The 26616-nt window shown below is 33.1% G+C and overlaps 1 protein-coding gene across 6 annotated transcripts; it reads left to right on the plus strand.

Moving 5' to 3' along the window:
* LOC142982327 (facilitated trehalose transporter Tret1-like) lies at nt 1-26503 on the plus strand. Of its 6 annotated transcripts, none has more exons than XM_076128772.1 (8): nt 1-232; nt 14024-14345; nt 18327-18462; nt 21388-21616; nt 22826-22982; nt 24076-24465; nt 25357-25643; nt 25975-26503. In XM_076128772.1, the coding sequence occupies exons 2-8, from the start codon at nt 14289-14291 to the stop codon at nt 26285-26287; spliced, it is 1569 nt and encodes a 522-aa protein (XP_075984887.1). In that variant the 5' UTR covers nt 1-232; nt 14024-14288; the 3' UTR covers nt 26288-26503. The 6 variants fall into 6 exon arrangements, with proteins under 6 accessions (XP_075984887.1, XP_075984889.1, XP_075984890.1 ...); XM_076128774.1 differs by having other exon boundaries at nt 14079-14345; XM_076128775.1 differs by having other exon boundaries at nt 14120-14345.
* Nucleotides 26504-26616: the final 113 nt, after the last annotated feature.

The raw sequence follows: 26616 nt of genomic DNA on the forward strand, positions 1-26616 counted from the left end.
GGTCGATCGCATGACACTGGCCGGTTCGTTTACGCGGGAAATTATCATAAACAAAAACTCTCGAATGGATTGTGACGATGTAATTGTTTATGGCTTTCGCGAATCGATAACGCGTTTTCTGTGAAAATATTACAGTTACAAAATACTATTTTAAAGTGTTGTAATAGTTTCATGTTTTGTGAGGATTTTAAACGCATTGTGTTTATTAAAAGGTACATTAAATAAACATAAGGTAATATCACAAGATTCTATACACAGTTTCTGTTCACGCAACTGTAACTTAGATTGGAAATTAAATAGGTAATTTATAAATAGACAAAAAAAAATAACAAGCTTTTGCGGCATGGCTTTTCTAATATTGTGTCGAGGGAAAACCTATATCTTAAACTAGATTTTCCTAATTATAGACAATAATTATAACATTTAATCTGTCTTAAGCCTTTAACCATATTTGTCCCACGTGATAGAATCAATTCAGAAGTCAATTCCTCTCTCATTACCGTGGTGGAAATCCATAGCAGCAAGTGGAATAGTATTATGATTTAAATCTACATTAATCTTATAAATGCGAAAGGTTGGATGATCGAATTTTTGGAAAACGGATTTTGTTGTTTGGTACACACATCATTAATAACCCAGATTATCTGATAGGATTTCTACACTAGTTTCTACACCGGGAAATCTTTTCTACGCAGACGAAGTCGGAGGCAGTTGCTAGGCTATTAATAAAAGCCTATGCGATAAGAAAAGTAAGACAGTTTGCGGGTGTAGATGCGGCAAGACTGGTTTACTTTGGTTATTTTCACAGCGTTTTGTCCTACGGTATTCTACTTTGGGGCCGAGCTGCTGATATAGACACAATCTTCGTTATTCAAAAAAGAGCAATTCGCGCTATTTACGGCTTAGGAGCGCGGGACTCTCTGCGGGAGGTATTTGGGAAAATAGGTATACTGACGGTGGCATCACAGTATATTTTTGCGAATTTGATGTTCGTCAAACAAAACATAAATTCGTTTACTAAGAATAGTGACATTCATAACATTAATACCAGAAATAAGCACAAATTAGTAGGTCCCTGCAATAGATTGCAAAAAGTACACAACTCATTTGCAGGTCTTGGTGTTCGGTTGTACAACAAACTTCCCAGCAGTGTTATGGATCTACCCCAACAAAAATTCAAATTAGTTGTTAAAGATCATCTTATTAAAAGGGGTTATTATAAGATCGACGATTATATAATGGACAAGAAATCATGGGATTAGTTGCGCGTTCTACACAAATCAAGATTAAATATCTATATATGTATATATTCATCTTTGCATTGTATAAATATTAATCAGTAGTATTTTAACTCTGTAACAGAGAGGTATCACACGAGCCTCAGTGGCACTCGTTTTCTTTTCTTGATAGATATGGTGGGCTCCCACATGCCAAGGTTCGTCATGCTCACTAAAATGTCATTGCTTGCGGCGGCGTCGTGTGCCGGGTCACCCCCTTCCCTCTAATATGTGCGAAGGGGGTGATGGCTGGTCCATGCGTCATACTCGTGAACGGGTGCTGCTTGGGGTGACTGGTCGTCCTGGTTGTGGTGAATTTGCCAAATATTTTTTTTTTAAGTAAATAAGTATTAATCGATATAATTCCTTGTGCCATAGTATGCTCTTGAGATGCCTCTTATGACTGCAATACTATCATGATCTAGGTAGATGCTCCCATCATGCTTCCAATACACTTGTTATGTTATTAGCACCTTTATATTGATTTAATTTATTTATATTATACCTATGTGTGTTCGGTAGTGTTGGTAGCGGCTCCTTACATCATCAAAAATTTATACCTAATAGAAAGATTGTTAAAATTAATTGGCGATTAAAAAGAGTGGCCTGGAGTTTCTTGCCAGCTCTTCTCATTGGCCCTACCTTCCGAACTGGCGGTAAATTCACTCTCTGTATCATTGACTATCATAAGTGTCAACATTTGACCTATATGAATAAATGATTTGATTTTGATTTTTGATTTTTAAAAGTAATGTATGTATAATATGTTCAGCAGATTCTTAGAGATACTTATCTATGATCTCATTTTAAGATAAGATTATATTAAAATTATTCTATCGATTAAAGCATTATAAATCAGTGCGTAAATAATATTTTTTGTTGGTTACATTCCAATAGATGGATATCAGATTTCTTCTCTATTAAAAACTCATTTCGTTAGTGATTGGACAAGGTTATCCACTAAGTGTCCCGTCAGAAAGGAATACTAAATTTAAAACGATAAAACTAAGAAATAAAATTGTACAATTAAGATAAGAAAATGTTTGTTTCTGCATTATAATAATAATTGATTCATGCTTCACGGTTACCTAATAGTTTTATCAACATTTTATATTCTAGACACATAAGACACGAGTGCTTTTTTACCGACTTCAAAAAGGAGGAGGTATAATCGAATGATTGTTTTATTTTATCATTATTTTACACGTAATATTTTCTTAACTAAAGACACAAGTGTGCCCTATTACTCAGGCTATTCCTTAATTTTTAACGCTTAGGTACGTCTCATTAACATATGAATATTTTTACCCGTTAGGAAGGAATAGGAAGACGTTAAAGCGCCATTTCAAATTGAGACACGTTTCAGGATTTGACGCTTAGTGTCATTGATATCAAAGATATCAGAAGACCACTACCATATTTTGGTCTGTTTTAACCTTATGTCATTAAAAAATCCCGTTTATTGTGAGTTAGGAAAATAGTGACGTTTGGATTCGATTATCTTTAAGCACAATAATGTTTAGGATATCTATACATAGTACTTACACATACACACCCCTTTCACTATAATCATTGTCACAAGATAATCGGTCAAAACGACAATGTACATTATCAATCGGAGGACATTGCCCGATAACACGTCCTTCATTGACATGTCCTTTAGCATAAGACATCTGGCATCAATAAAATAACTATCTTATCTCACGTGTATCTAAAAACAAAGGATTATAAGTATTGGTATTAAGTTGTTAGTGAATGGAGTTGTAAAATACTGGTCAATAGCCTTTTGATTAGTGACGTTTTAATGTATCAGAGACATTAGGGGACAAATGTCCCGCAACATGACATGTGTCGGCGACATGTTAATCAAGGTTAGGCGTACCGGCGGGAGAGCTCGACAGACCCCCGCTTTCCTCCCTGGGGCGGGACATGCACTAATGCGTTTTCCTAACGAAAAAAAAATCCTTGATATATCAGGCGACATCGCGCGACTTATGTCCGTAGTAACGAAGGAAGTATAGTATGTCGAGCGAAGTCGCCATTGCTGCCGTCGGCTGTAATGGACTGTAGCGTGACGAAGTTTCCAGACATGGGTCGCAGGACATTTCGCCCCACTAAATCGCTGGCTTCTAAATTAGCTTTTAAACTTTCGTGTTGCGTGACTTATAACTATGGTATAATTACACGAGCTGTATTGCAATCAAGCATATTATTTAGATCGGTGGTTCCCAATCAGTGGTCCGCGGACCACCAGTGGTGCAACCGTGGAAGTCAAAATATGGCCCGCGAACGATTTGAAAATTTTTAGTTTGATTATTACGCTTTGTTTTTAATATTCTTACCTACATAGTGGTCACTGCTAACAAGAATAATATAAAAGTGGTCCCGGACTAAGAAAAGGTTGGGAACCACTGATTTAGATCGTCTGTTTGCAACAATGGCTAGTACAAATTATGCCGATACAAGCATTATCGAGGTAAATATTACTAAATATATTTACTTGGTCACGTAATAAATTATAGTAAGCCTAAAAAATGAGGTTATAAAAATACCATGTCAGTAAAATTACTCGGGTACACTTCAGAATCAATAATAATATAGATTAAGTGCGACGTGCGTAGGTTCCTAAACTTCCTATATATAAATATTCTAAGGCTCGGAGCATACATATCATATCCATTCGATAAGATATCGCCTCATAATTGACTTCTGGCGCCGCGCCTTCTACACTTGGTATACATGTTTTTTAAAGTATCAGTTCTCTCGTATCTACCCGCAGTACGCACCTCGTTCACTATATAGATACTATGTAAGTGTCCGGATATGTTATCAGCGTTTAAGTACGTGTGAACCCAAAAAGTAGGCACTCGGACCGAGCGTGTGTTCGCATCGTGAAAACTTGGGTCAACAAATTGATATGTGTGCTACGACCCTAAACTGAGCAATTTGGTACATAATATTGAATAAATTAGTGATGTAGAATAGCGTCTCAATCGATTTAAATCAATTCACAACTCGAATCGATTGATTTTATTTTTAACGGTAATAAACCTACTATCACCTACGCTCTCGATTGTTTCTCACAAACTTTCGAATGGAATTTTCCTAATGTGAGTATTTAATTCGTAATCAGGCATTTATAGGAAAATTAACATTCCTTAGATAGAGTTACATATATTTATATTTATAGGCAGTACCTAATATGTAAATGAATCAAGTAACTAATGTGTAGCGATTTACAACTGTTTACTATCTTATAAACGAAGCTTACGTAACTAAATCCTTTATAAACATATCTACTACGCGTTTTCCTATTTTACATAAGCATCCTCTATTGGTCAGTCAAATTTCATATGAATTGGATAGCAATTTAGCAGTGAACGCGTATCCTTAAGTTATCCTGAACCAGGTGCTTTACAGTAAAAAATTTGACGTCATTATTTTGGTCTAGTAATTCATGTAATGTCTCCTTAGGGAATGAGAATATAAGCCTTGGACCTTCGCAAGCTGGTCCTTAGCAAGTGCGGTTTGAAACGATGGATTCCTAGAATTCTGAGGCGTCCTCACGATGTTCTACTTTACTCTTAATAAAGCAAGTCATGATTATTTCGAATACACATATACCTAACTTCATAAAGTCGTAGGAAGCGAATGTTCGAATCACGACTAATTTCCGAGTTAACGACTAATGTCTAGGATAGTAAATCTAAATATTATAGTCGGCTCAAGCACAGATTATTCATGTTTTTTATTCAACTGTTTTTAAACGTGTCAGCAAGTTTTTGTTAGTGTTTTTTCTAACATTACGTTGGTTCTATGTACTGGTCCCTGAGGTTGTACCCATGTTGCGCAATACACATAATGTTAACCTATCACTCATAGTCAAAGATATAGTCAAATATGCTTTATTTCATAGACTTTTTACAAGTATTTAAAATCGTCATAACATTTTTGCCTAAAACCGTTTTGGAAAAGTTGTTAGCTAAGAAGAATCGTCAAAAAACTCACGCAAGTAAATTACTTAGTAACAGACCTTGTTATATTTCTTCACCTTATTAAATGATTTTCCGAAAAAAATGCTTTAAATAATAGTAATTTTATGCCAACGGTTATGGGTTATGTTTTGAGTTGAGAAATGTTGTATCCTTTTGCCATAGACACGAGACGTAGATCCATAGATTATAAACCTGTTTTACAAATCTGTTTCGCGGTCCTAGAGAGGGTTAAGGCCATGTTAATAAAGAGACTAGAATGTTTTTAATTCCCTAATTAGTTACTATAAGACACAAGGCTATGGTCAATTGAATAAATCTATATATTAACTGCCATTTACAACGTCCTGTCGAAGATTGCAGATAGATTGCTATCTTCAATTATAACGTCAATATCTATCTTTAACTGATTTAGGTAGGATTTGCTATCCTTGAATGGGTTATAGAAAACGAAGCTACGATAAACAGATAGTATTGTACTTAATGCTCTTCAGTGAGGAAACAGTGTTTTTAATGAAAACGACCAACAATCTATCTTTGTTGCCATGGGTATATAATTGTTACCAATTAGAAGCAAAGAAAGCCACGTGTTTCGATCCCTACAAATTAATTTGGGTTCATTCATTCTCGTCAATAGAATAAACCCTTACGAAAACATTTTTATTGCTCTGATTAATATTAAATAGTGTTGTGCAATACCTTTATTTGAGAGTGTGACGTTTTTTTAAAGGCATTTGACTCCGCATACGAGCGTTCAAAGTCACTAAAGCTCGGCCAAGTATTGCATAATATTTTACGAGACAAATATTAGTTTTAAATAGCTCAACGATGTTTAATCAGCTTCCTATATCGATGTAATGTTGTTTATAAGTGTTTTGTAGAAATAAATTAATTGTCTTGTCAACTGCTATATTAATTGTTTCGGTTACAACTCGTTGATTGAAGGCAAACCTATGACATTTTGGAACTATTTAGTAGTGGTGTAGTTTTTTTAGGATTCTTGAGTGTTTCCTAAATAGGCATTATTTTGGAAATATTTTTCTGTAACTTTGGGCTCAAAGCTTAACCCTCTCCCAGCAGTGACATATGTAGATAAGAAAAATAGGAAACTAAGGGTCTATCCCACTAGTCCCGTTGAGTTGTCCCGTGACGGGACAACTGGCACTTTTGGACTGCTGGGAATGCCTCCTCCGTCTATCCCATTAGTCCCATGATTTTACTGCAACGGGACAACTGGTACCAAAACAGTGTCACTTGTCCCGCCACGGGACAACTGGGACAAAATAGTGCCAGCTGTCCCGTCCCTGGACAACTCAACGGGACTAGTGGGATAGACCCGAAACTAAGTGTAGTAAACATTTCGAGAAAAAAACTACGTAGGTACATATGTCTTTTTTTCTGGTAGGCTAGGTTACACTAAACAAAATACGCACCGATTGATGTTCGTTTTAAGTTTTGTTTATATCAACTAGTACTAGTTTTCTTGGAATTTATATATTTAATTTTATTCAAACTAGCTACAATTTGTGTTTTTTTTCGTGTGGAAGGTTTTCCCCGAAATAAAAGTATCCTATTTGTTTATCCATTTTGTAGTTTTCGCGTCGAAAAGTTACAATCATTTGCACATCCAAACAAATAACGCATATTATAACAATATTTGATTGTTGTTAAAAATCGTGTCAAATAGGCAGCTCGAGCAGATTCTAAATAATTTATATATGTAGGAATAAATTAAAGAATGCATTAATAAAAGGAGGTTTAAACTGGTACATATTTAAATTATTTCGAAGTTTAGCGTTTTGTAAGTTTCCACACACATATACTGTCATAAAACATTTAATTACACAATTGACAAGTTGCTTGACAGATTACACCTACACCTGTTTACTTTACCACTAACGGAAATTAACCACTGGAACCTAGGCACATAATAAATTATAATGTTTTTGTCAATAAAAATTTCCACAAAACAGTGTAGTTTAGCTTCTGTTTTTATGAATAGTTCTGCATGCATGTAGAGTAAGCGGTCGCTCTTCGTGTATGCATGCAAGCTTTGCATGGCTTTATAATATGATTCGTGTAACTAGCTACCATACTTGTGGCATTTATTATAAGTGGCACTTAAAATTGTTTCTATTGCTAGTGTTTAAAACCGTCAAACATAGAGCGAGAATTGGGAACATAACTTCCTTCTAAAATAAGGAACATTCAGTCACTTTTGCTAACTTTTGCGACGCATACTCTTGGAAATGTCGTTCAACAGATATCAACTTCCTATAACGTAATCCCTACAGTATTTTTACAATTAGGAATTAAGCTTTGTAAGTTTACTTTGTAAGCTCTGAATGTAGTTAAAGTTTCAGTTTTACAACTTCAGGATAAGTGTTCGATAGCTTCTCATCTGGAATGTGAAATGTTTTAGACAATTTATGTCACTTTATCTATAGATTAGGTTATCAGTCACTCATACATTGTGAAACTGGCCCTAAACCTTTAATTAACATCAATACCGACGGGATTCATTAATGATACAATCTGTCATTCTGTCAAACGCATTTAGACGATAAAATTATACATACGGTTTTAAACTAATTACTGCACATTCCTTAAAGTGTTACATTGATAAACTTGAATTTATAATTGATTACATAATACTAGTACAAGTGTACTTCCGTGTTCTCGTAAATAATTTAAAATGTCGCATACTTTGAGGGTTCAAAGTGACAATATTTCATTATAGGATCTTAGGTAACCACTATTCCCCAAAACAGTAGTAAAATAAACAGATGCTTTCATTCAATCGATAGACGATAGATGCAATAATAAGTAATGAGAAAGACTTAAATTTTGGTCATAAGAGAAATAAACATAATATTAAGTAAATTATGTGTAAATCCATGGTGGCTATATGTATAGTACTTCGAGATAAGAATATCTGAATGATGACAATAATATAATTATCTTTCCGCAAAACAACTTACAAAGAAATACTCTCATTGCTGGGCAAGAGTTTCCTCTCGGAAATAGGGAGGGACTAGGCTTTTTTCCACCTCGCTGGCCGAGTGCGGGCCTTGCCACAAAATAAGACGAAACTCTCACACTCATAAAGAATTTACGTTTAGACTGTAGCTAAATCTTAAAGGAATTTGTTTTAATTGCCCAATAGAATAAATTATAGAACATTTCATTGATACTACTTAGAATTAAAAATAAAAACATGTTCGATGTTATCTCCGGTGCGATGACATTGGACATTTTTATATGAGGAAGACTTGTTTGCCTTCCAACAACTTTCCTCTAAATAATACTTGTTTACTTCTAAATGTTTTACTACCAGTTATAAAATCTATACAGGAGAGGCACGTGAGAACGGAGTATTAAAACCAAATGAAGTCTAGAAAGTTCTTATTCTTTCTTCGCTACGCTTCTCTACATAATGCTCTGCATCCCCCTTTCCGAGCTAGTGTTGTTAAAAAATATTAGATAGCCAGTTGCGCTCAGCAGTCGGTGAACGATTTGTTGGTGAAGCAAACCTTGGCGCGGGCATTAGACGGGTGACCGCATAGTGGTATTTGAACTGGGAGGGCACGTAAAAAGCCAGTGCCGATAATTGTCAAATAAAATAACAGTCGATAAGCCACGTCAAAGGTCTTAGGCTGGATTGAGCAGCTTTGACATTAGGTTGACCACTAACCATACGATAAGAACGAGAAGATCTGATTATTTTTCTTTCTGGAATATCATTTTGTGATTCAACTCTCAAAATAGAATTTTATGTTGTAGAGTTTATGGTACTTATCATATTATTTTTAACATCTAATTAAGCCATTTCTTTGTAGCTGGTAAAATAGCATTGATGTAAGGTCAATTTTGATTACACGCAACAAAAAAGTATTGTAAGGCCTCACGGGCCACGGCTCACTAATGTCTAAGCAACTAAGTAGATAATATGTAATACCTAATCGTTATAAATATCATAAAAAGTCACTTAAGTTATAATAATTTGACATTTGCAATACTTTACCAGGAAAATTATTGCAAATATCATATTATCATCACTACGTGTTATGACAATAAGTCCTCTCGTCACGTCGGACCAAAATTAATTTAAAATCTACTGAACGAGTTCCCATGCATTTTTTACCAGGAAATAGAGAAAATCACGAGATATAGAGAGAGAGACAGAGAAAAAGATTGAGATAATATTTAAAACAAATTACTAATAAATTACTCGTTGCGAAGGTCACTCTTCTAACTCGCAAGTTAGTTATAAGCTGGGCTAGCTTTTTGCCACATTTGTAGACGTAACTCAACTAGCTCTGCGAAGATTTACCTAAACTGGTTAAGTAGTTTTACTAAGAAAGCGTAACAGACAAATCTACGGTCACATTGTTATACATACAAAGATAAAATCACGCCTTGTACCCAAATGGGTAGGCAGAGACCAGAAATCTACAGTAGGTACGATCCTTACAAACTTACTTTGCTTCATTCGCATCCATAAATCTTGTCATACAAGATCGCCGGTTACGAGTACCACGCAACTTATCTTCTTGCAAGACAAAAAAAAAGTCTATATGGGTATATCCTTCCCCTACCATCAGCGTTCCCCCAGGCATTTCCATTTACGTTCACATTTAAGGTTATATAAGTTTATAAGTAATAAGTATTATAAAGTTTATATAAGTTTTATAAAACTAACACGTCAATCGTTAATGTGCGGCAAACTTGAAAGCACAGGCTAACATTGAAAACTTGGACTTTGACAAGCTGTGGTTTATAATAATGGAGATGAACGATTTAACCTTAAAACTACCGGTATCCCCATTAGGTCAGTTTTCGAGGCCATTCTAAACGTTACGTTAAGTTGGTAACAATGTATTATAATTAAGGGCTACCAATGTTACAAGAGTGAATTTATGAAAATTGATAAAGTTTGACTGCTGGTCATTACTGTGTGGTAGTAATATATACATTTTATGTTTACTTTCGTTATAATTAAAATTTGGGTTTTTTGAGTGCCGTTATTTGGCAGAAATCACTTTAACCTCCACAAAAATGTACTATTTAATGAGCGAATCTGCTGATATTCCCCTTGCTAATAAATCTGTAATTCATATGTTCCTGTATTAAATAAAATCGGAAGTTACCCTAACATTTTAAGAGCTAAACTACAGAATTTGGCAGGGTGGTAGACAATATCCAGGAGATAAGCTAAGCTTATTTTCATTGAGTAACGGCGCAGAAAACAGCTAGTTGTCGCAGAATTATTACCGTAATTCGTTTCCTCCACATCCATCACGCATGTCACATTTTAAATACGTAGTGCCTTTAAATAATATGTACCTTGGCCCTGCTAACAAAAAAATATGCCGCTACGATCAATTACATACATGTATGTAGTTCTAATAATAATGTTGGTCACTAATATATTGGAGGATCACGTTTCTTTCATGAAATTGAGACACGTGTAGCAATACTAAGAATTATTCATATAATAAAACTTAAGTAAATTGAGAATAAAAAATGTTGGTAACAACATTTTGTCATGCTAGCCTAGCCTTTTTCCTGACTATATTAGAATCGGCTATCAGTCTCACCGGATGCAGCTGAATACCAATATTTTACATGGAGCGACTGCTTCTCGGACCTCCACAGCCCGGTTACCTGGATTATAATACGATACCTCTCGATAAGACAGGTTGTTAGATTTTTCAAGCTTCTGACTACTGGTAACAACTGACAAAGATCTTCTAAAAGTACAGCTGCAACCAACCTTTTTTAACATGCCTTTCGAAATCTTTGCCAAAATGGTTTTAAAATCATTGTTTTGCGTTATTTATTACTTAAGTTGGTGACCAAGTACCTACACACCCAGTCTATTTATACTAATGCACATTCTCTTATTTAGTATTTTATTATATTATCTATCGTCATAAGAAACAACATTCATATTCGATTGTGACCTCAACCTTAACAATGCATCCGTTTCTATAAACGTACATCTTTACATAATTTTACATTTATTTCTAAAACGAAATTCTAATGTCTGTCTCAAGCCCATTTTTACATCGATAAAATAAAATTATTTGACACATTGACATTATTTTTTCGAAATTATTAAATTCGCGACTTATACTTTTTAATATCACTTGTTTATAACCATGTGGTGTTATTTCTTTATTGTTGTTTTGAGTATTAAATATAAGCATAATAAGTGACTTAGCACAATGTATTTTCGGTGTTATATGTAGGAAAACATATGATTTTCAAAATTATTCATCATATTTCATGAAAACGAGATTTCATCAAATATTGAAGGTGTTCGTTTTTGAACTTCTCCTATTCTATTCTAACACGGAGTTGGCAGCTTCGGATATAATATAAACATGCCTTTTAATCTGGTACCATAGTACGCTGTACGACTGATATTTTACAACGAATAAAATTGAGATAAGAAGCAAATGAAATTTCCAAGAATATTCGTTTTCCTTGATTCTAGTAAGGCCTCTGTATGTAACTTTAAAAAGCTGATCTCAAATCTAGCCTGGGTATCTATTAAATGTGGGTCAAAAAACAGTCTATCTATAATTAGGAACGATACATATAAGCTATAATAAAGCTACAATTTTAATTCACATTTTTTGTAGTACATAATAAAGTCACAAAAAACTCAAGGCTTCTAGTACATAGCTAAGCAATATTTTTTTCTCTAAAACTAGTTAAACTTTAGCTTCACTATTTTATGGCGTAGGAGTCTAAAATACCTCGAGAGGTGTAAAAAATATTTACATAAATAAAGACATATATAAAAACTAAATTAAACCGATAGTAGGAGCTTAATTTTATGCATTTATGCATACTCAATAATATAGATCTATTTTGTGGATGACTTTATGCCACACATTCGAAGTCACCTATATTTTTGAATTATGAATTTATATTTCGTAACTAGAATCATTGGTGTGAACTAACGGGTGCGATACCGCCCCCCCAGTGGGCACTGGAGCTGTTGATAGAGGGCAGTAGCGTGTCTAAATACGAATTCTACGACGTCTAAATACAAATTACTATATAAAATTGGCAATACCTATGTTTATTAACGTACACTGTCCCATTGCTGGGTAAAGGTCTCCCCAAAAATCTTCTACTGGTTTCTGTCTTACTGTCGCACGCCATTCCTCCAAATAGGTGTCCAAACCTTTGCACCAGATCAGGTTATAAACCAACAGGGGCGCTGAATAATTTTTCCTTATAAAGGGGATGATAGTTCAAAGGTTGAGAGCCTATACACCCTTATTTACACTCTAATTTTACAGCTTTTTTAAACATTCGAGATCTTTTTTAGAATATCGTTTGTGTTTGAAGCAGGAAATCTTAAAAAGTTCTGTCGTTAGTGATCATTTAATGAAAACGATAATTAATTAATTATAATGACAGCCAGGTTATTTTTTTAAGTTTACGATACGTAATTTGTTAACAACATCCTTATATTGCGCAACCGTGTTTTATTAGTAATTAAAAATTAAAATTATTTTATAACTTTGTTTTTCCGGAATATGTGCCATATAGTTCCAATATTAATTGTCGTTTATTAAAATAATTAAGAATTCACCACGCCCTTTAAAGTATTGTAAATCTAAAAATGTAAATAAAAAATTGAATGTCAAAATGATTACAATCTTGCATTTATCACACCACATCATTTTTCTTTACTTATGATTTATGAATGTATGATAATTATGACATTCTAATAGTTATAAGAAAATATAAAACAATATCGCTATGACGTTAATTGCATATTAACAATCTACATTGACGTTGTTTTAAAAATCATAAATTTATATTTGCATTGATTGCAGTGCATTTTGATCATATGCGGCTAATATATTGTTCCATTTTCCGGTTAGCCTTGCAAAACCTTTTAGTTATCACGGAAACTGTAGTTTGTAATTTTAAGGTTTTATTTTCAAGTAAGGTTAACTGGTGCAGATATTAGCTTAACTTTAAAACTATCAACCGTTCCATTTAAAATTTACATCGGTAGTGAATATATATTTCACTTCCTGATTTTAGAATACCCAAGAATAGGTAATGTAAAGAGATCCTTATCCGCTTTGACTCCTTTTCTGTTTATTCGTTCCTTCGTTTTTTAGAAAACAGACTTGTTGACACTTACGAATTGGACATAATTATATAGGGATAAAACTAATAAATACCGGCAAAATAAAATTCTTTATGAAAATATTGAGATAACCGAAACATTAATATAGACAATATGCATGAAAGCGCTGGTTTACTAACTACTATATATTTTTTTTATTTCTATCCTACTTACTATTTTTCATGCCAAGTTTATTTATGATATTGACCTTTGAATACATAGTACGTGGAAAATGTATCAAATCAACGAAACTGATCAAGACTGATAATAAAAATCTCAGCCCTAATAAATAGTAAACGCATACATACATACGTAATATCACGCCTTTTTCCCATAGTAAACGTATGTACTATGTAAATAAGTGTACAAAAATAATCTTGATTGACAACATAATAATTTACGACCACAGTTCCTCTAACGCCCACTGTTTTAAAAAGCGACGTGCCATAGATAAGATATCATACGAAATGTAAATAAGCGCGTTGAAACAAAACTTACTATTTTTTAATCAACCTCTTTAGTGAAACTTAATCACGGAAGAGGTCGGTTCACATAACGTGAACTTTTTGCTTATTATTTTTTTATTATAGTATAGTAAACGGCAACTGTGATAGAATCTTCATTTCACAATATAATGTAACCTAGGTCAGTTACGAATTAATTAAAAAACAATTACTAATGTGAAGCTATTATGACACATAAAAAACAATAAACACTTATCAAATTATTATCGTGATGCAATAGTAAATCTTTTGTAAACAAAGTGCAGACAGCAGTATCAATAAATCCATAAAACAATTGTGTAGTGTTTTCACATTGTGCATTTACTGTGAAGTGAATAGTGCTCATACAACGATGCCAACAGGTGAAGATAAAAAGCCCATTAGCCGCTCTCGAATTATACTTTCACAGGTAAGTTTATTTTTCTAATAATAAATTTAATAAATCTCAATGTTTACAATATCACCAAATTCAAAAAACTTGTTAACAAAAGAACTGGCCGCTTATAGTTCGCGAACGTTCAGTCTGCGCGATCGGCATTTGTTTTTTCACTATTAATTTCCTAACGATGTGGTATGTAGTTAGTCGATTATTTTTTTACATTTCCTAATTGGGCGTAAAGTGAATTTTTATGATAGTTATAAGTGAAAATACCACCCGCTTCGAAAATAATTTGGTTCGAGATAATTGGCGGCTCTTCCTTGTAAGTAATAAAAACTGTATATTCCATAGCAACTAGCAATCTTCTCGCATGTCTTGCAACGCGTATTATAACCATTGTGTTTTTATTATACTAGCAATCAATTTTACTTTAAGGTCAATGACACAGTTCATACAATTGGCTCAATACCCTACGCGTATTCAAATCACTTGGAAGATTGAAGTCACTTACTCTGTGACCCGTGTTGACGTGTTTTTCCGGCGTAGATATTTGTTACCTATTAATACCAAGAAAGAAAAACTTTTGTTTGATTATCTTTAGTACAATTGGTAATTTTTTTTAGTATTCTAATTTAACTAGGCAATGTTTGAGGTGACGGCCGTATGATTAATTTGAACAGCAATATAATACGAAAGTTTTCGTAAAGACTTTTTGCAAAAATAATTACAGAAATAAATCATTAACATCGAAATTATTTTTTAAATGTCGATAAAAATATTGCCTCTTTTGCAACTTCCGTTTTTTAACGAATCAAATTTTATATTTTTTTTTTTGACTATTTTAGTATAATTTACGATCTAGTTTTATTTATATTCTAGAAACTTTCCTAGTCTTTTAAAAAGTTGATCCAACAGAACTATGTAATCTTTGTACCAAATTAATTCAGTTTAAAAATTATTATTTATTCACAAAACTACCGTGTTTGGAATGTAGTGTTGTAAAATTTTATTTGCAATTCATCCAGTCTAGCCAGATGGTGATATCACTCTATTTTTTATTATAATTACATGGATATCCTAAGTTTTAGTCCTATATTTATACTATTTTCGACCTATAGCATAATGATTATCATGTATCACCGAATTTACTCAAAACTCTCCTCGTTATTATATCGCATATAAAAAAAGCATGAAAATCCATTATAGTAGTTTTTGAGATAATCGCCACAGACAGAGCGACGCGGCGGGGAGCTTTATGTCATAAATATATTATGTTGTGAATTCGCGCTAAAACGATACTTAGCTCGTATTTTTTTACTGTTTATGAGTAGTTTAGCCAGCCTTCTTTTATGATTTCACAAGATTTTTTTATGAGTAGCTATTAGAGTTTCGGGTTTTCTCATTTGCGTAAATGGAATGGAAATCATTTATTTGCGAGAAAAGTAGCTATAAGAATACGAAATAACAGAGAGTTTGTTTTAAAAATAATATATTCACCTTTCAAATTAGTGTATAAGGATAGCACTTATTAAAATTTCAGAATGTAGTTCTCATTAATATATTTATTAAGGTTTTTTATAGATACGTATCACAAATTAAACGCGTCCATGACTTTGCATGTTTGTAAAATATAGTCAGAAATTGACACGAATGTTTCACGTAGGTAAATTCCACCTGTCTGTAATTATGCACAATAAACCGATTATTTTAACTAATTTGTTATAGTCAAAACAAATCCGTCATGGTTGATCGTTAGCCATTATTGTTAAAACTCTCGGCTATATACGGTGTCAAGTAGGAAAAAATAACGCCTTGATTGCTTGGACCGCGTGGACTGATTGATTTGAAGACTTAATTACTTTAATATTTCAAAATATCTTGCCAGTGGTCCGACGTTGGACATAATATTTTGAAAAGAGTCACTGATATATGGAAATAGGTTTAAAATTTCCTAGGATCTACTTATAAATTTTAATAGACGCTTATGTAAAGTCTCATAACATTATTGTTCTACTAACAACGCGTACTATTATTCATTAAATAAAAACATGGGAATCGCGTCAAAATTAAAGATTTCGTGAGTAAAAATTAATAATCGTGATACAAAACTAGCAATAATAACGGCAAAATTTAGAAAGAAAGTTTCAAGTCATTCTCAAATCGTGTGATATCGATACAAAATTCAAGGTAGTTGTCCTTGAAAGGAAATATTCAGTGCTTTATCGTTATTTAAGTTTAATGGCCTGTGTATTTATATTCACCTACAGTTTTATCTTATTGAGATTTCTTATAAAAATAATACGCGTGTCATAATAAACATAAGTACATCCGTTTCCTTAACAACATTTTGCAAACCGAGAATAAATAATAAGACTTGCAGAATAATATCATATGACAACTGCACGTAATAAGATCTGAAATAGTTCTTTGACTTCTCTTAGATTTTAATCTGAGTAATTAATAGCCAAAAGATATTATCAACATCTGTAAATCAGGAGCTTAGAAACACGAATAATACAGATTGCACTAATTGATTTTATATTGTAGTATAAAAATTTAACTAATTTTATTGCGAACGTGTGAAACAAATATATTGGTATCAAATGTTTTTTGAAATATTGTAATAAAGTATAGAATATTTTATGATGCATATATTAAAATGTACATTTTCCTGTAGTAACTAAGCCAGAATCGCGTTTTTGCCGGAATATCGTTTGAACCTTTTTTAATTGAATTCTTTAAATCTTTGTAACACGTCCTTTTTAGGAGTTAAGTACTAGTTTTTTATTGGTTCGGTTTCATTCAGCCTACACTAAGTCTCACACGAAATAATTGCTAGCCTTATCATATTTTATAACCTTGCTTGTCACTAATTTCCTTAAACATAGTGACCCGTAATAATAATGTCATTACGAGGTAACACGAGGTCAACCTGTTAACTGGACTTAGTACACTAATTACTACTAACTAGTTTGTAGCGTTTGAGGTGATAATTATTATTATATAACAATCAATCAGTCTTATTCTAAACCTTTATTTAAATATATTATTATATAGAAACACCTGATCGTCTAACAGACAAAATAAATATATATCATTGGGCAATTCACACACGGTCGTTTGATGCGAACCCACCATACGCTGCGCTATGATTATTGCACTTTAACCACTGCGCCAAACGTGCAGTTTAAGTTTGCTATGTTTTGTTTGTTAATTTTATGTTTGGCCCTATCGATAAGTTTGGCTGCTCGCAAAAATATCTGAAGTATAACTAGCAGGTATGCAAACAGTCATAGTAGATACAAAACTATGTCATTCATGAACAAAATTTTACATTATGTTTACTCAGACTATCCGCAAGCCTTAGGTATATGAATATAAGGCTTCATACTAAGTTGTTGGACTATAATTTTAAGTATAATTCTACAAAATAAAAATATGTTTTCTTACTTACCTACTTAATATCTCTTTGCTATAAATAAAATACAAGTTTAGCCTATAAGTGCTTCTAAATCGAGCTTTTATCTTTAAACAATCAGTTGAATGATATCATGGGCTCATTGTTTTAGCATATTAAATGGTCGTAAAATGATACAGAACAACGTACAAATTGAATATAATAATCTATTTACTAGCTTTTTTGGCTTATTTGCACAAATCTTATATACAAAGTAGCTAACACACCCAGTTTATTAAATTTGGTATTAGAAATTGTATATTTAGAAAAACCCCTAATATGTGAGGAATACATATATAATAGATAGATATAAAATGTTACTGTTTAGATTGTAAAATAGGATGTGCATTGCAAACAAGACATTTCCATAATATCCTTTAGGATGTTACGAAACACTCATCCATATTTCGAAAATGGTCTGAATTTTAAATTTTGCTCTCAAAAACATCTATAATCTTATGTAAATGGCATCCTTACGCAAGTTATCTGCGAATGTAGAGGACCATTGTTATTTCATAATACGGCATTAGTAATTTGTTTTTTATTGTTCACAGGTCTTAGCATGCCTTGCATTAGACTTTCTGCTGATCGGACTGGGAATGTCCATCAGTTTCGTGACAATGGTGTTACCTGAGGTCATGGATGCTAAGGAAGGACTGTCCATCACAAAGAAACAGGCCTCCTGGTTCGGTAAGAACTTTACTATGCTTTATCTCTCAAGATACTGACCAAAATTAACTTGATCGGTATTCAGTATTTTATTAAATACTCATAATAATAATTTGATGAAAGCTAAATTAGGCAGTTTATCCGTCTGTCTATAACTTTACGTTTTAACGACTACGCTGAATAAGATGACGTTTAATAGGATTATTAAATAAATAAAGGCAATAATTTATAAAAGCAATGCTCTCATGCTGATTCGCACGGTGTCTATCAATAACTTAACTGATTACTGAGTTGTTAATTGCTTTTAGCACGTAATTCAAAACTATTGCACGCAATTTATTATTAATTGAATATATTATTCTTAGTCCAAGGGTCAGAGGTGAGTTTGAAGAGAAATTGATAAACTAGGAACTTAATAAACTAATATATAAAGGTCAGGATAGCTGATACGGAAATTACACATAGACAGTGGAATGCAATATAATAATTAATTCATTAACACACGACGTTGATGTAGTCTCTAAATATTTTAGCCAATCAGTTTTTTACTGCAATTAAGCGCGATCAAAAATAATAATTTATTGCTTGCAAAATATAACTAAGAAAAACTAAGTTATGCAAGATGCTATTTTTATCATGTAACAGAATACCCACGTCAACGACTTTTAAAGAAACATGCAAGTGGTTTCGTTTGCGTCGATTTAATCCTTAGTAGGTATGCAATATCGGAAATATTCAAACCAATTTAGTTCTCTAGTCTCTGCCTACCCCTATGGGAAGAAGGCATGAATTTATGTATGTATGTCAGACCAATTCTACAAAAGCTTACTTTGCCGGAGACGGTGCAGTTTTCTACAACTAAAGTAATCACTTATGATCCCTTTTAACGTTATTCTCGCTGTAATTAGGTACCTAGAACCATAATTTATGATAAGCAATAAACATGATAATATATTATAACTTGCTTTGTTTCGACATTATTGTCTTATCACTTAGTATTTATATCATCTATTGTATGCGCTTTTAACGTCAACAAACATACAAACACAGTAGATTAAACGGATTGCTTGAGATAAAGTTACAATGACAACCTATAAATAAATTCTTACGCGCGGTTAGACTCTGATTGAATCAATGATAAATAAAAATAATTATCTCTTAAATTTTGCTTATTTTGTGTTTTATCTCCCTGGTAACATAGAATTAGTAAATTTACATAAATTTGCGATAAAGATATTTGAAATTAAAATAAATCCTAAAATACTGAAAAATTGTATTTAATCACTGCTTCGATTAAATAATTTATTATTTCCAACATTCTATAGATGGGTGACCGCATAGTGGTATTTGAACTGGCAGCTCCGTGCTTAGTAAGGGACGTAAAAAGTCGGTACCGGTTGTTATCAATGAAGACAACAGTCGTTAAGCCACGTCAGAGGCCTTTGGGCGGCTTGAACAACTTTGATACTAGGTGACCACTAACCATAAAGGTACGATAACGGGAGTTATAATAGTTATGGAAAGAAAAAGAAGTTGACATTTTTCTACGAAATATGTGACTAGATTGAAGAGATCGCACGAAAGATCGTGCTAATTTCTTGCATAAATTAAAACTATTAGGTTTACTCGGAGTTAAACTCATTAGATAACAAGATATGCAAGGTGCATCTGATATGCAGAACAAATAAGCTAAAACGATGTAATCTAGACAGATTGATAAGAGTAATAACACAATCGCGAGGCTAATGCACTCACTATTGAACATGATGTATGTCATTTAATTGTCAACAAGGTTATTGCATTATGCATTTTATATGCCATATTATTTTATTGGTCTATTTACTTCCAAGCACTGTTAGGCATAGACCTCTCTCGATATGAAACAATACACAGGCCTGTGTTTGTCTCATCCGTTGTCAACACAATCAGTTGGGCCTTAATTCCTTCCGTCCTTCACATTGCCATGGCCGTGAGTCCGGCACTGCTTATTAAACCTTTGGTCAACGAGCCATGTTTACCTTAACATAGTTTATACGTGAAAATATTGAAAGTTTACCAAATTGGTGAAGTTTACATTAAGTGACGAAATCACCGACTAATGGCAATTTTTCAACCCTGGATCTACCATTTTAATGTCCACGTTTCGTAGGCTTAAAGATCCATTATGTAGCTAATTATACGAGTAGATAAACTTGGTAATTCTTGCGTTAGTAACACTAAAAATATACTAGGTTTCATACAAACTCTGTGTTTGCTGCAATTACAAACCTTGGTAATATTGATTACTATTGAAATATAGTGTATCTATGTAACATTATACACAGGGTCAGGCTAATTATATGCCGGTAAAGTTGACATTGATTGGTCGCTAGTATTGCATTCGTTTTAAGTTATTACAGAGTACCTAAAATAAAAAAGACAACCGTTAATCTATTATAAAAACGTCACATCTGTAACGTCTCTAAAAACGCCTAACGGCTAGCCAATAACTAATAATAATTGTTAATGAGCATGTGTCAATCAAATTTAAATTCTGTTTCTTGTTCTTATCTTTCTCCGCGTGGTTCACCTTGTGCCAAAGTGTTCAAGCCGCCCTGGGGCCTCTGAATTTGCATAACGGTTGCTGTAGTGTTTTATAATTAAAACCGGAACTGATATACATGCCGCATAACATTGAGATTTCTCTGATTAAATATCGCAAAGCGTTGACCCCTAAATGTGTACATAATGAAATTATTAAAGTAGCAGGCAGAAAGCCTTGCACTGATACCCGTGTTAAACCAAGCATATACACGTGAATTAAAAATGCCTATTTCATACATATGTATATGCCTTTACCTTACTTTTTTGTGTATGAACTGTGAAAAACCATCGGAAACAAACCATTCATTAGATGCTTATAATGTTACTGTATCAATATTACAATCTTTAATTATTTGGTTTCAGGTAGTATGGCATTTCTTTGCCAGCCGCTCGGCAGTATATTCTCAGGTCCTTTGCTGGACCACTTCGGGCGCAAGAAGGCATTATTCCTAGTGAACATTCCACACGTGATCGCATGGTTACTCATGTACTATGCCTGGAACGTGCCTTCATTGTTCATAGGGAATGCCTTACTTGGAATAGGCACCGGCATCATGGAAGCGCCTTCAGTCACTTATGTCGGAGAAATCAGGTACGTTAAATTTTGAAATGTTACCACAAAGCATAGCGTATTCTGTTCTTCATTTACTTTACTCTACAAAAAATAAAGAAGGTTTGCATTTAGGATGGATTTTATCTTTGACAAATAATTTGAAATTACTGTGACAAAATCATTTGAAAAAATAATGTTTCATTGCTGGATAATGCAAAAACATATAAAAAAATACTCATTTGAACATTTTCCCCTTTAAAGGTTTCCTCGGTAATAAAAGACGAAACACCTTAACGCTCTTAATATGTTACCTTTATTTTGGTTTTCTGAAGTAGGGTTTTCCATTTAAGTATACGAAATAAATCGGTTTTATAATGTGTCAATTTCAGAAACTTATAGATGATTATATACTTTACAATAGTATTAGCACTTAATATTTATTCGAGTTTTCTTATTTCGCATACAAATGTGAAGAAATATGTGTTATAGAGGTATTTATGTATACGATTATGACATTTGAAACTTCGTTGGAAAATTATTTATTTATCAGGAGTTCCGATTTAGATTAGATTATTTCGATAAAGATACACGACCGAGATCTAAGCTCATTTACATTATATTAGATTTACATAAATATCTGGGAAAATTTCTAGCCAAACATACAAAGTTCTAAACATTTATGTTAATAAAAATAATTTCTAACGGCCATATTATTCATATATAATGATAGATAACAGCTTTAATAAGTAATCCGTGTCGTTTTTATCTTTGCATATATTATTGTTTACTAACATTGATAAAACTAAATCATATACTCGTTTACGCTATGACTAGAGCGGGTCTAAAAACAGACATCCTAAAAGTTCGTTTAGCCTGAGAATGCGACGCTCATTTCTACAATACAAACTTGAGGACTATTTTCATGAATGAGACGTTTGAAGGTCACGAAAAAGCTTTATTCACGATAAAGTTTGTTTTAAAGTAACTAATCGAAATCTACGTCTCAGTATCTATAGTCTACTAGCTTTTACCCGCGACTTCGTCTGCCACCTGAATTTTCCCATGGGAATGCGTCATTTTCCCGCGGTAAAAAGTAGCCTATGTCCTTTCTCGGGTATCAAAATATCCCCATACCAAATTTCATGCCAATTGGTTTAGTAGTTTAGGCGTGATTGAGTAACAGACAGACAGAGTTACTTTCACATTTATAATATTAGTATGGATAAGAAGATATCTTTTAATTTTCAGTGATCCATCAATCCGTGGTATTCTGACAACATTGACGAACGCTTTTACGTCGACTGGTATATTCGTGGCGTATTTCCTCGGTACGGTGCTGCCGTGGAGGCAAGCAGCGCTGGTTGCACTGGTCGTACCACTAGCGACGATGGTGTTAGTGCTATTTGTAAGTAATTGCACTTTATTAACAACTATGTTTAATGATTATTTGTTACAATCCCTTGACGTACGAGTGTGCCAGTGTATAATTCAATCGTCAGATTTAGGAAGGTAAAAATAGCAACAATACAATAAAAAAAAATCACTAGTATGTTTCTCAGACTTATACTACGAATGCGTTTTACTGCGTTAATCTTACATAGGAAAACTAAATTGAAAAATACATTACTAAGTATAAGAGTTCATATTTCTTGAATGATAACTCTTGGAGGATCTGACGATGGTGCTTAAAACTATTCGTAGAACAACACATTTATTTTGTTCACATCATGAGTACACAGGTCAAGTTATAAATTTAACGCTGTGTTATATATCCTTCACATGTTTCCTCCAACATATCTCACAAACCACTCATTAAAAATAAACCTATCAAAGCGACATTATTCATTTTTTGTATCATCCAAACAGGTTATCGGATTTTATAATTTTAAACTAATTAACTAAAAAATAATGCTTTACTGCCTATTTAGTGAAGTTACTATTGATATTCATATCGTAAATTATTATCTCATACATCCGTCGAAATAATGTGAGGATTCATTGAAACAAGATTTATAGTGGGCTCTTTAAATAAACACCGACAGAGGCCAAACAAAAATATGTTAATAACATCATATAAACGGCTTTTAGAACTTATTAAAAGCGATCTGATAGATATAAAAGTTTATAAGCACTTAGTAACAAAAAAATACTTCTGTTAATTGAATTTCTAGGATTCATTTAACAGTCAGTTATGAAAAAAGCTAAAAAAATACTGTTTGCCTTACGAATATCCAGCATATTATAGTGTCAGTAGATGTACAAATACGTCCGTCATTTGACTCGTAAAGCTCAATACTTTTGTAATCAGCAGATTACTTTTTTTACTTTTACGTTTGGCTTTATTATAGACTTATAGGTCGTATATATGTAGGTCGCTATTAGCAGCTAGCCCATAGCTGAAATGGATGAATGTCCATTTCACTGTCGCTTAGAACTTCTATAAATTTCAATACTTTAATAACAAATGTTTGAAGTCCAATGTTTTCTAAACATTTCAGGTACCAGAAACACCAATTTGGCTACTATCAAAAGGTAGACAAAAAGAAGCATTAAAGTCACTCTGTCGTCTTCGCGGCTGGGCGCAACCAGAAGACGTCAAAGAAGAATTTAATGAACTAGTTCAATATAACGAAGATATACACCAGTGTGTTCTATGCACAAACGAGGGGAAAGAACTCAAGCCATGCGAACATGAAAATAAGAGCATGTACCAAAGGGCTATATTGAAAATTAAATATGTATTTCTAGTGAAAGAAACGCTCAGGCCGTTTGCGTTAGTCATGGCGTATTTCTTCTTCCATACGATGAGTGGTATATCGCCTTTTAAACCAAACATGGTAAATGTGTGCAGAGCTTTGGGGATGAAATATGATTCGAAAAATATTGTGGTAAGTTTTAACGCATGTTTAGAAGCAATTTAACGCTTACTAAATATGTATTAAGGATAAACTATCTCCTCTGTCTGTCTGTCTGTCTGTCTCGACGCGACCAACTTAAAAACTGCTGAATAGGTATTTATGAAATTGTTTCTTATTATTCATTTAAATATATGTAAACTGTCATAAATATCATAATGAAAATTATTAACAAAGATAAAGAAATATAAAGCCCTGCCATCAAGGTCCGAATTCGGATAGATCATTGTTTAACCATTCTACTAGTTAAATTATAAATTAACTGTTGTTTGTTGATAGCGAACTAAAATATTACAGTGTACAGAAGCAAACGATTAACATTCATGACTAAAACGTTCAAGTTTATTGATAAATGACATTATGTCGAAACTGTTTAAATATTATTCCTTTAATGTCTATTACCTCACTGAACTGGTTTCAACGCCATTATAATTATAACTGATGATCCTTATCATTATTCTACGAACGTGACCTTTTGTAGAGAATGTAGGTAAACCTCATAAATCTATCCATTATTGGTTTACATTCCATCAAATAGTGTGAGAAATCTTAAACTTATATAGAATGAGTATGTAAGTAGTTAAATCTTTAATCATGGTTCATGATATGTTATATTGTCCACCATTACATTAGGCATTTTGAAAGGGAAGACAAAATATGTTGCCGATTTAAAAAAAAAAAACTTTGGTCATTTTTTTTTTGTAAGAGTTGGAGTTGGTAATGCTTAGCCTAATGTGTAAACCGGTTTTCATAAATTTTTCTTATGATTTATTGTATCAGAAATCTTTCTAGAATTTAGAATGCGTTATACCATACTCTATCACTTAGTTACAATGATATTAAACCATCTTTTCTTTATTTCAGGTGGTAACAGGAGCAATGTTCATCTTAATGAGCATTCTTTCAGCAGTTATCGTCAAAATGATCGGTAAAAGGAAACTGATCTTGGGATCATTGCTAGCAACGGCTGGCTGTAGTTTAGCCATCAGTGTGTACGCTCGCAGTAACGTGTCATCAAGCGTATTCTCCTATGAGACACATACCTTCGGTGATAATAAGGAAATGTTGCCTGTCGTGCTGTTCTTAATGCTAGTCTGCTTCAATAGCCTCGGTATACCCTGGGTCCTGTTGTCTGAAGTGTTCCCATTCAGGTACGTTTAATTCTTTGTTAAGTTTGCGATATTTGTATCTTTTTACAATTTTATACTCTAGCGACTTGTACACATAATGTATGAAAAGCGAGGGTCTTAAAAGCGATTGAAAATTACACAGTATGGACGATGCAATTGGATTGAAATTTGGGGTAAAGAGATAAGGAATCCTAATCTTTAATTTTTTATCGCGTTTAAGACCCGTTTCATTATAATATTAATTGGGTTTTTAGCTGAAACGCATTGCATTCAGTGTCCACCCCCGATGGTTATAATATATAGCAGCCCTTGTCCTGTAATATATGCTAATTTATACAAAATCTGATTCCAGGAGTCGCGGCATGGCCACGGGACTCGCAGCAGCTTTAAGCTACGTCATATTCTTCTTAGCAGCTAAAACAAACTACAACATCGAATACGCCTTCCACTTGAGTGGAACTTTCGCCATATACGCTGTGTTTGGCTTCGTCGGCACCATCTACCTTTACTTCTTCCTACCAGAGACTGAAAAGAAAACTCTCGCCGAAATAGAATCATTCTACAAAGGAAACAGAAAAATATTCGCCGATGACTTCTTAATAAACGCCTTTAGAAAGAATCGCAGCACGAATAGTGAGGCTAACAAACTGATGCTAGTCAAATAACAGGAGATTTTATAACTAAGATAGGTAAAGAATCTTGATGATTATCATCTGCCATAATAACAATCTTTGTATTTTCATTAAATTGAAGGAGATTTTTGAAACGACTTGTTTTAGTCGTAATGTTCACGACACCACCAGAATAAATAGGTCGTATCCTGAATTCTTATAAGTGAATTGTTGTATTTGCTATTAGTGAATTGTAAATATTGATAATATAAACGTTTTTTTAGTAACTTATTTTATTGATATATTATTTACCCTTTTCTTGGTGCTATTTACTTAAAGGTACAGGGACCGCTGCTAAAATTTTCTGTTCAGAAGTTTTATAA

This window comes from Anticarsia gemmatalis, chromosome 21 (assembly GCF_050436995.1).
Source record: "Anticarsia gemmatalis isolate Benzon Research Colony breed Stoneville strain chromosome 21, ilAntGemm2 primary, whole genome shotgun sequence".
Taxonomy (NCBI): domain Eukaryota; kingdom Metazoa; phylum Arthropoda; class Insecta; order Lepidoptera; family Erebidae; genus Anticarsia; species Anticarsia gemmatalis.

Bases quoted from the DNA above. Each gene is read 5' to 3' on its own strand.
- LOC142982327 (XM_076128771.1), top strand. From the start codon at position 172: ATGTTTTGTGAGGATTTTAAACGCATTGTGTTTATTAAAAG. The intron at 213-14,197 runs GTACATTAAATA...TTGTAAACAAAG, and splicing joins CGCATTGTGTTTATTAAAAG to TGCAGACAGCAGTATCAATA. The intron at 21,617-22,825 runs GTACGTTAAATT...TTTAATTTTCAG, and splicing joins ACTTATGTCGGAGAAATCAG to TGATCCATCAATCCGTGGTA.